Below are 10,650 nucleotides of genomic sequence, written 5' to 3'. Positions count from 1 at the left end.
CGGGGCGCGGGGGGCGCCGGGGGGCGCCGCGACGCCGCGGGACATGTAGGCAGCGAGCGCCGCGGGCGGCCCGTAAGTACCGGCGGGGGGACCGGCTCCCGACACCGACCCTCGCCCCGCTCCGAGCTGCCCCCGCCTAAGGGAAGGGAGCTGCATGTGATTGGGGGTCTTTAATTTAAGTTTTTATTATTATTTTTATTTGGGGGGCCAGAAGGAGCGGGGACATCCCGCAGTCCCCGGGCACCTTGCGTAAAGGCAGCGGGCGGCAGGTGCCTGTTTTGGGTTAATGCGCGTTCGACCTTCGCGAGCTGCTCGTGGGCGGGCGCCCGTGCCCGGTGCGGTGCCCGGTGCGGTGCCCGGTGCGGTGCCCGGGGCTCCGCCGTGGCGCGGCGGGCGCCCCGCAACTGTTGCTGCCGCAGCCGCCGGCGAGGAAGAGGAGGGCGGCGGGCGATGCTGCCTGGCGGCGGATGAAGGTTGAAAGGAGACGGCGCTCGCCCCAGGGGCTGCCGGCGCTTTGCCCCGCGGTGTCACCACATGTGGCGACCGGGACAGCGGGAAGGGGCTGCGAGGAGGTGGCGCTGGGGGGAGTGGGGGGGTCTGGGCACTTTCCTGCCTCGCGGGGGGCTCTCCGGAGTGTCCTTGTGCTGCGGGGGTGTCACCCATCCGGGCACCGCCGAACCCGCGCCCAAACCCGAGCCCTCCCCGGGCTCCCTGCGCGGCTCCTCTCGCGCTTCCCGGGAGCTTCGGGTGCGTTTTGTCCTTTAAATCCCTCCGTGGTGCCGTCCCCATCCCTCCAGCCCCGCGTGCCCCGTCCTCCCAGCGGCTTCGGGCTCAGGGCGGGTTTGGAGATAAGATTTCCCTTTCTCGAGGGAGATTTTGCCATTCCGGGTTTCATTTCCTCTGTCCCTAAGGTCAAAATATCTGCATGATCTCTCCCCGCCGGCTGCGCGTTGTCGCCGGGCCAGGGAGGGAGGGTGAAAAAGAGGCTTAAAATCAGGAGTAAACTTTCCCTGTTGCGTCAGGATGATGTTTTAGGGGGGTGCAGGCAGGGAAGGGCTCGATGAGTGCCTTGAAAAGAGGGTTTCTCTGGATGTTTATTTGCCAGGTGAGGCTGCGTTCAGGAAAGGCTTCAAGCTGCCTAAAATACCCTAAAGCACCAAAATATGGTGCCAAAGCAACAGGGCAGCTCCAGGGCAGCCCTCTGGTCCCCGGGGAGGTGACATGGCCAAGTGCTGGCCACGAGGGCCTCCTCAGCAGCCGGAGCTCAAAACCACCCTCTGGGATAGAATTCCCGCAGTGCTTGCTTAAAGAGGCTGGGAAATGGGGATTTGGAAGCTGGGAGGGATTTTATTCTGTGTTTTTTGACCCTAAAAGACGGGGCGGTTGCTCTGATTCCCCCAGCCTGGCTGGATGAGCAGGGCAGCCCCTTGCTGGGCTGTGGAGCCACCCGGCGCTCCATGGAGGGGACAGTGGCCTGTGGGAGCAGCCTGTGGCGCAGGGACGGGTTTGGGGCTGCTTTCCTGCTCTGTCTCCATCACTCTTGCTTCCCTCTTGCCTTTCCCAAAAACTGCGTTTTCACACACCTCATCAACCCCGGCTTGCATCTGTCAGAGAAAACCAGGGCCCTAAGTCGCATCTGATGGGCTGTCTCGGAGGCTCTGGTTGTGCCTTGCATCCTGTGCTGGAGCTTGGTGGCAGGGCTGGCTCCGTCCCGGGTCCCTGCGGCCCCGGTGCAGGGGACCAGTCACCTGGATGCGGGCACTAAACCTGCGCTGCCCGTTTGCTCCCAGTCAAGGAGCACATGATGCCGGAGCCCGTGCCCGGCTCTCCCGATTTCCACCCTCCCTGCCATCCTCATGCCTCCTGTGCTGGTGCCTCAGGGGAAGCTGGTGCTGGAGCCGAGTGCCCCGTGTCCTCCTGTGCGGTGGCCGCTCCTCCCCAGCGATCCGTCCTGGGCTCGCTCAGGGACAGAGGGCTCTTTTCATGCCCGTCTCTGAGCTCCACACTTGCCACCGTCCCCGGGATGTGAGGAAGAGGGGACAGCTCTCACTTGAGGGATAGATTACCCCAATTTAGCCCGGATTAGCACCGAGCACACCCAGCTCTGCGGAGGGCCCATCCAGCTGGGGCTGGGGGATCCTCCCTCGCCCCGGGACAGGGGCTGCTTTGGGGCAGGGAGAGGAGGCTCTGTCCATCCCACGTGGAGCAAAGGCAACGGGCGGCTGTGCAGGCCCCAGTCCACCCGGGGTCTCATCCGACGTCCTTGCGAGGCCACGGGATGCTGGTTGTTTTGGATGGCACGCCGGTCCCCTTCCTCCCCGCTCGGGTAGCTGATGCCGGATTCCCGATGAATTATTTATCGCGGGACTAAAAATACTTGGAAATTCGCAGCGCGGAGCGCGCGGCTCGGCCCGCAGCGGCGCTGCCGGTGCCGGAGCAGGGACGCTGCCAGGTGACTCACCGGCCGCCCTCTCCGGCCAAGGAGCCCGCGCGGCCCCGCGCCCCCCGCCTGCGGCACCGCTCCCGTGCCGGGCGCCGCATCCAGCGCCGGCCGCCCCTTCTCTCCCCCGGCCTGACTGGGAGCCGGGGCTATTCCCTGCCGGAGCCCGGGCGGCATCGGGTGCCGTTGGGATGCCATTGGGAAGCTGAGCAGCACTTGCTCCTGGCTTGCAGCAGCCCCCACGCATGGCCGTTGGGCTCATTTCCTGCGTTTTTGGTTCCAAATGCTGGCAGTGCTGTGGCAGCTTGTGCAAAGGACCCGGGCGCCCAGGGGAGTTTCTATTGCTCATCCCAGGGGCCGAGGTGGCTGCACGGGAGCAGGGCTGGATCCCCCGGCACCGCGGCCGCCGCTCCTCCGGGCTGCGCAGCAGAACCGTGCCCGGCTCAAGGGCACCTTCCCTCTGCTCTAAACCTGCCTCGTGCCAGTGTTGGAGCCTCTCCCTGCCACGAAGCCGGAGGCAGGAGTGGCAAAAACGCAACCTGCAGCCTGGACGAGCTGCAGCTCGTGCAGGAGGGTCCCCCCAAGGGCCAGCAGACCGAGGGGCTGCTGGAGACGTGGCTACCGGCCAGTGCGAACGGGCCAGCAGGGCAGAACTGAGCTGTCCTGCTAGCAAAGCTCCGGGGAGAGCTGTGCCGCGGGCTGGCTGTGTCTTATGCCCTGCATCCTCCCCCTGGGCGCTTAATTGGAGAGTTCGCAGGGCAAAGGTGGCTCCTCAGCCTATGGCACATGAATGTATATATATGTCTTAATGAGGAGGGAGGGTCGGCCGCTGCTCTCTGGCAACACGGTGCCAGCAGGGATGCGGGTACTGACGCCATCCCTTCATGAGCATCCCCCTGCGCTGACCCCGCTGCTCCCGGTGCTCCTCCTTCCCGGAGCTGCTCCCGCTGAGGCTCCATCCGGGAAGGGGCAGTGCCTTCGGGATGGGGTAAAAGGCTGGCATGGGGACGCAGGGGCCGGGCGGCGCGGGGCCGGGTGCGACGGGTCTGTGCCGTCCCCGCAGGCACGCGGCGGCGGACATGGGCAGAGCGCCGGCGCACACCCTGCTACTGTCGATGGTGCTGGGCTGCTCGGCCGTCTTCACCGACATCCTGCTGCCCGGCCCCGAGGAGCCCGTGGTCAACGTGGCCGTGGTGTTCGGGGGCACCTCCTACCCGCTGCACATCCGCTCCCGCCTGAGTCCCCAGGGCTTCCTGGACATGCCCCTGGAGATCCACCCCATCACGGTGGTGGTGAACAACACCAACCCCAGCACCCTGCTCACCCAGATCTGCAACATCCTCGCCAGCCACAAGATCCACGGCATCGTCTTCGAAGACAACGTAGGGACGGAGGCCGTGGCCCAGATCCTGGACTTCATCTCCTCCCAGACGCAGGTGCCCGTCATCAGCATCAGCGGGGGCTCTGCTGTGGTCCTCACCCCGAAGGTGAGATCTCCTCCTGCTCCTGCCACCCTTCCTTGGCATCAGTGACAACCCTCTGCTTCGGGAGCTGCATTTTGGCTGGGAGGCCTCATTTGAAGGCTGCCCTCCTCTTCCCCACCCGCCTCGTAGATCCCCTTTCCCGCAGCACTGAATCCCATGGGAGTCACCCGCTCCGGGCGGCACGACGCTCCGACGGTGGCGGAGGCCGTCTGCACAGCAAAGTGCGGCCGCCTTTTCGCGACCTTCTGCAAATGCCGTTCACTGAATCATTTAAGACGGAATCAGATCAATTAAGATTTGCTAATGAGAGGCCAGATGGCTGGGGAGGGGGGCGGGAGGAGGAGCAGCTCACGGGCCAGAGGCGGGAAGGGGATTTATTTGCCCGGCAGAGTAGCTGCCCCCTCCTCGCTCCCGTGATTTAAAGGGAAATTATTGGTGTGATTGGGAAAGTGCTGAATGAATTTGGTCAAAAGGTGAGAAGAAATCAAAGAACAACAGCAGGTGGAAGAAACCGCAGAGCATAGTGACACCTTGATCCTATTTTTGGTGTCTCCAGCCCTTGGGCTCCAGCAGCTTTTGGGTCCCCTGAGCTCTCTTGGTGGCAAATTCAAGGTTTGAGGGGCACGAGGTGCCCCGGGCACAGGGTCCTGGGTCCCTCAGCCCTTCTCCACCCCAGCGGCCTCATCTTCTCCCACAGGAGCCCGGCTCGGCCTTCCTGCAGCTGGGCGTCTCCATCGAGCAGCAAATCCAGGTGATCTTCAAGGTGCTGGAGGAATACGACTGGGGCTCCTTCGCCGTCATCACCAGCCTCTACCCGGGCTACAACATCTTCCTGGACGTCATCCGCTCCTTCACGGACGCCAGCTACTTCGGCTGGGAGCTGCAGGACGTGCTCACCCTGGAGATGAGCGCGGAGCAGAGCAGCTCGCGGGCGCAGCGGCTCCTGCGGCAGCTCGACGCCCAGGTGCTCCTGGTCTACTGCTCGCGCCAGGAGGCCGAGTACCTCTTCGCCATGGCCGAGCAGGCCGGCCTGGTGGGGCCGGGCTACGTGTGGATCGTGCCCAGCCTCACGGTGGGCAACATGGAGCGGCCGCCCGCCTCCTTCCCCGTGGGGCTCATCAGCGTGGTGACGGAGAGCTGGAAGCTGAGCCTGCGCCAGAAGGTGCGCGACGGTGTCGCCATCGTCGCCATGGGGGCAGCCGGCTTTTTCCGGGCCCATGGATACCTCCCGGATGTGGGGCGCGACTGCTGGGCGCCCGCTGGCGCTGCCACCAACAACAGCTTCTACCGGTGAGCCTTGGGGAGTGAAGGCGCCGTGTGGGACGGTGGGGCACGCTGGAGGTCATGGTCCTCACATTGCAATGACCAAGGGAGGATGAGTGGGGAGGAAGAGCAGGAGGAAGAGGAAGGAGTGGGTAGCAGGGACACAGTAGCGCCCTTGCTTTGGTTGCTACCACTTGCATGTCTCACCATGCCCAACTCTGGCACCGGTGGCCGCGATGCCCCATCCAGCACCAAGGGATGATGGGGATGGCCCATGAGGTGAGTGGGGGTTGCACAGACTCACGGTGCTCTTGTTGTCCTCCCAGGCACCTTCTCAACGTCACGTGGGAACACAGGGACTTCTCCTTCAACGAGGGCGGCTACCTGGTGCGGCCCACCATGGTGGTGATCTCGCTCAACCAGCACCGGCTCTGGGAGATGGTAGGGACCCGCGCGCAGGGCTTGGGCTGGGCATGACTGCGCACGGGACACCCTGGCTCCTTCAGCTGCTTCGCACGGCTCCGTCGGGCAGTCAGCTCAGGGTTTTCCTTTTCCTCCTCAATTTGGTGGCTGTGAAATTGCACAATATTTCAAAGTCCAACTGTCCACCTTTGGGGAACAGCAAGTGTTCCACCTGCTGCAATCCACGTGGAGCCTTTAGCCCTTTAGAAGCATTTCAGTTGACACTTGGAGCTGATATTTGAGTACTTGAAGACCCCCGGGTGCCGCACAGGACATGACGAGGCTCTTGCGCTCTTGGCAGGTGGGCAAGTGGGAGAAGGGCATCATCCACATGAAGTACCCCGTGTGGCCCCGCTACGGCTCCTTCCTGCAGCCCGTGGCTGACAACCGGCACCTGACGGTGGCCACGCTGGAGGAGAGACCCTTCGTCATCGTGGAGAACACGGACCCCAGCACGGGTGTCTGTGTGCGCAACACGGTGCCCTGCCGCAAGCAGACCAACTCCTCGCAGAGGTGTGCGGGACCAGGTGGCATGGGGACAACTCATTCCTTCCCCCTTGTTTTGGGGTGAAATCCTGGGCGCGTGGCACCAGAGGAAGAGCGACGGGTTGGCTCAGTGTGTTCTGCAGCCCCTGGGGTGCTCAGGACCCTTCCTGTCCCCTGGGGACACCCTGACCTGCTTTTATGTGTCTCAGCTTCAGTGGTGATGGCTCCGTGGACCCCTACACCAAGCTGTGCTGCAAGGGCTTCTGCATCGACATCCTGAAGAAGCTGGCCAAGGCAGTCAAGTTCTCCTACGACCTCTACCTGGTGACCAACGGCAAACACGGCAAGATCGTCCGCGGGGTCTGGAACGGGATGATTGGTGAGGTAGGGGTGGGCAGGGCTCGTCCCCCAAATTCATTCCCTCCTTCCTTCCCCAAGGCAACCCAGGGTGTCGTTCCCAAGCCTTGCTGGGGGGCAGGTCCAGGGCTGGGATTTTTCTGTTGAAACAGGTTAGAGTTTCTGCCCTGGGGCTCGTGTTGGGTTTTGGTTGGCCCTCTTCTTCCTCTTGGGGCTCATGTTGGGTTTTGCTTGGCCCTCATCTTCATCCATCTGCCGAGACGACAGCGCTGAGGGTTCTCTGCCCCTTCCCAGGTGTACTACAAGCGAGCGGACATGGCCATTGGCTCGCTCACCATCAACGAGGAGCGCTCCGAGATCGTGGACTTCTCCGTGCCCTTCGTGGAGACGGGCATCAGCGTCATGGTGGCCAGGAGCAACGGCACTGTCTCCCCCTCCGCCTTCCTCGGTGAGCAGCATGGGACGGGCAAAAGGACAATTTGTCCTGGGTCTGGGGAGGCAAGGAGAGTAGCCAAGGTCATCCTAAACAGGATCATCCTAAACAGGTCATCCTAAACCTTGAATGAAACGATAGGTGATTTCTTGGGGCTTTCCAGCGAGAGCCAAACAGCCGAACCCCAGCTCAGGTGGAGCAAGGGTTTGCATCCTCCCCTGGGAGCCCGGCTCGCTGCCGAGTAATTTCCATTTCATAAGTACATTTTGCCTCTCTTCTTCTTAATAATATCTCTGCGACAAGGCCGTAATTCCTCCGGAGCAGAGTTATTGCCTGGCATTAATGGCTGAATAATTTTTGCAAAGCAGCTCGCCTTGGCTTCGCGGCGGGGCCGTGGGGGGGCCGCCGGGGGCCGCAGGTGCCAGCGGTGCCGGTGCCTTGCAGAGCCCTACAGCCCGGCCGTGTGGGTGATGATGTTCGTGATGTGCCTCACGGTGGTCGCCGTCACCGTCTTCGTCTTCGAGTACTTCAGCCCCGTGGGCTACAACCAGAACCTGAGCAGCGCCAAACGTGAGTAGGGGGGACGGCGGGCGCGGGGTCACCCCGACCGGGATGACCCTTCCTTTCTCCCATCCCCAGGGCCCGGCGGGCCCTCCTTCACCATTGGCAAGTCCGTGTGGCTGCTCTGGGCCCTGGTCTTCAACAACTCGGTGCCCATCGAGAACCCCAAGGGCACCACCAGCAAGATCATGGTGCTCGTCTGGGCCTTCTTCGCCGTTATCTTCCTCGCCAGCTACACGGCCAACCTTGCTGCCTTCATGATCCAAGAGCAGTACATCGACACGGTGTCGGGGCTCAGCGACAGGAAGGTGTGGAGCGCGTGGACCACAACTCCTCCTTGTGCCCATGCCTTAGTATCCCCATCCCTTCGGGGTGCAGAGCAGGGTTGAGCCCAATGGGTGTAGCTGGGTCTGGAGAGGGGTGTTCAGGTGTCAGAATGTGGCACAGCTAAGTTAGACCCTGAAGAAGGGCTGTGGGCACAGACAGGCAGGTGAGGGTGGCCTCAGGCCCAGCGTGACGCCGGTGCCCGGGGGTCCCTCGCAGTTCCAGAGGCCGCAGGAGCAGTACCCGCCGTTCCGCTTCGGCACCGTCCCCAACGGCAGCACCGAGAGGAACATCCGCAGCAACTACCCCGACATGCACACGCACATGGTGAAGTACAACCAGCGCTCGGTGGAGGACGCGCTCACCAGCCTCAAAATGGGGTAGGGCTCCTCCCCTCGCTCGGGCGCGCATGGGTCACGGCCCTCCCAGAGGGGATGCAGCCTCCCCGCATGGGCTCCCCTCACGCGGCCCTCTGCGGGCCCCGCAGGAAGCTGGATGCCTTCATCTACGACGCCGCGGTGCTCAACTACATGGCGGGCAAGGACGAGGGCTGCAAGCTGGTTACCATCGGCAGCGGGAAGGTCTTTGCCACCACGGGCTACGGCATTGCCCTGCAGAAGGACTCGCGCTGGAAACGGGCCATCGACCTGGCCCTGCTGCAGTTCCTGGGGGACGGTGGGTGTGCGCTGAGCCGAGCCGAGCCCCGCCAGCTCCTCACTTGCCTCTTACAGTGTGCTCTTTGCTCGTCCCCTCCCCAGGGCTCTTGCTGATGGAGAGAAGCTCGTTTATTTTATTTATTGATTTCTAATTACATTTATTTAAATCTTGTGAGGGTTTTCTGGCCCATGGAATCCATCCCTGCACAGCAAATTAATCCAGGGAGGGCAGAAGATGAGGCCTTGTCCCAGCATGGGCCGTGTTGGTCGCCAGTGCCTCTGGAGAGTCTCAGACCCAACTCTTGGCTTGGAGACTGTTGTGCACTAAGTATAGGAGGGCTGGGGAGCAGGGGAAGGAGAAGGAGCATCCCAAGACACAGGGAGTGAGACTGAGGGAGGAGGAAGAGAGAGATGAAGAAGAGAAAAGAGGAGAGAGAGGGCCTGGGATAAAAATGAGCATCTTGTGGGATGATCAGGCCGTGGGTGAGGGCAAAGGCTGAGCTGATACCAGCTACAGCAAGTGATTCTCTTGTTATTTGTCCCCTTCCTCTAGTGATGGTGAGGGGTAGGGGCTTGGGGAGATGCAGCCCGGGTGGGACTTCTGAGCCCGTCTCTCTGTGTGCTCGTGGTCCCAGGTGAGACGCAGAAGCTGGAGACCGTGTGGCTGTCGGGCATCTGCCAGAACGAGAAGAACGAGGTGATGAGCAGCAAGCTGGACATCGACAACATGGCCGGCGTTTTCTACATGCTGCTGGTGGCCATGGGGCTGAGCCTGCTGGTCTTCGCCTGGGAGCACCTCGTCTACTGGAAGCTGCGGCACTCCGTCCCCAAGTCGCACAAGCTCGACTTCCTCCTGGCCATCAGCAGGGTGAGCACGTGGCCCCCGGGGCTCCCTGGGTGCCCAAATTTCCTCCCTGGAGGTGGGCGCAGCTTGGCTGGTGCCTTGTAGAGCTTTATGGGGCTGTGGGGGAGATGCTCGTGTTGAGATGTGCTGTTGGTCGGGGCATGATGTTGCTGGGGATGTGGGCCTGGGGACAGGGCTTTGTTCTCCCTTCCCTCATGGGAGGAGCCTGGTGTGCGGGACTGGGGACGGGAGCTGCTCCAAGGCTGGTGCAGAAGGATTCCCCTGGCTGGGCTAATGCTTCTGGGGTCCCCATCAGGCAGAGCAGCTGAGGTAGAGTATGTGACACTAGAAGATCTTAGCTTGACTTGCTAAGAATCAGAGATCATGGTCCAGATCATGGTCCAGAGGTGTCACCTCAGGTCAGCTCTCCTTGACACATCCAAATCACTGCTAACGTGGTGGCATTTATGAAGGAAGGAGGATGCCACAGGTCACGGAGCTCCAAACGCTCTACTGATGAGATGGGGGGGGGTCCCTGTCTCCACACAGGGCATCTACAGCTGCTTCAATGGGGTGCAGACTCTGACGAGCCCCGTGCGGGCACCCACCCCCGACGTCACAGCGGGCTCGGCCCAAGCCAACGTGTTGAAGATGCTGCAGGCCGCCAAGGACATGGTGTCAACGGCCAGCGTGGGCGGCTCGCTGGAGACGGCCACGCGCACCATCGAGGACTGGAGCAACCACAGCGAGCGCCTGCAGACCACCTTCTCGCTGAGGACACCCCAGCTCGTGGTGCAGAACAGCACCGGCTCCCACCAGCCGCCCGGCCCCGCGGAGCGCTTCCCCCGCGTCTATGCACCCAAGGGTGCCCCTCCGAACCTGCCCCAGCCCGTCCTGCTGGACTCCAGGGTGCACGGGGACGACGAGAGGTGGCGAGGGGCCAACGCGCTGCCCCATGGCCTTCACCCGCTCCATGTGCGCGGTGGCTGCGCGGGGGACAAAGTGCTGCCGGGCGCCTTGGGCCACCTCCTGGTGAAGACTGTCCCCGAGGACGACGGCCCCGAGCAGGCGCTCGTGGGCAACCACGTGGGAGCCGCCTTCGCACCGCGGGAGCTCCCGCTGCCGGACATCTCCCGCGAGCACCGGCGGGCCGGGCGGCTGCGCAGCGCCCCAGCACGCTGCGGGGACCCCCCGCCTGGCCCCCGCGCGCCGCTGCCCCGGCTGCTCTCGGCCAAGGAGGTGGCGGGAAGCCCGGTGCGGGCGGCCGCCCACGGCTCCTTCCCCAGGGCCGAGAGGACTTGTGGTGCCTGGAGCGCGGGAGGCCGCGCGGCGGAGCGGCC

At 63.2% G+C, this 10,650-nt stretch overlaps 1 protein-coding gene across 1 annotated transcript in view; it reads left to right on the top strand.

Moving 5' to 3' along the window:
* The first annotated feature begins 3,519 nt into the window (after window positions 1–3,519).
* GRIN2C (glutamate ionotropic receptor NMDA type subunit 2C) overlaps window positions 3,520–10,650 on the top strand; it is a 9,511-nt gene continuing 2,380 nt past the window's right edge. The window contains exons 1-12 of the mRNA XM_026046850.1: window positions 3,520–3,927; window positions 4,622–5,214; window positions 5,514–5,628; window positions 5,951–6,162; window positions 6,351–6,519; window positions 6,787–6,940; window positions 7,370–7,495; window positions 7,565–7,794; window positions 8,030–8,190; window positions 8,298–8,485; window positions 9,102–9,334; window positions 9,860–10,564. Coding sequence (XP_025902635.1) covers window positions 3,520–3,927; window positions 4,622–5,214; window positions 5,514–5,628; window positions 5,951–6,162; window positions 6,351–6,519; window positions 6,787–6,940; window positions 7,370–7,495; window positions 7,565–7,794; window positions 8,030–8,190; window positions 8,298–8,485; window positions 9,102–9,334; window positions 9,860–10,564 — 3,294 coding nt within the window. The remainder of the gene's footprint in view (window positions 3,928–4,621; window positions 5,215–5,513; window positions 5,629–5,950; window positions 6,163–6,350; window positions 6,520–6,786; window positions 6,941–7,369; window positions 7,496–7,564; window positions 7,795–8,029; window positions 8,191–8,297; window positions 8,486–9,101; window positions 9,335–9,859; window positions 10,565–10,650) is intronic.

Source organism: Nothoprocta perdicaria, unplaced genomic scaffold (genome assembly GCF_003342845.1).
Source record: "Nothoprocta perdicaria isolate Ctin4 unplaced genomic scaffold, notPer1 scaffold_46, whole genome shotgun sequence".
Classification (NCBI taxonomy): Eukaryota; Metazoa; Chordata; class Aves; order Tinamiformes; family Tinamidae; genus Nothoprocta; species Nothoprocta perdicaria.
This window is presented reverse-complemented; position numbering and strand designations above follow the sequence as displayed.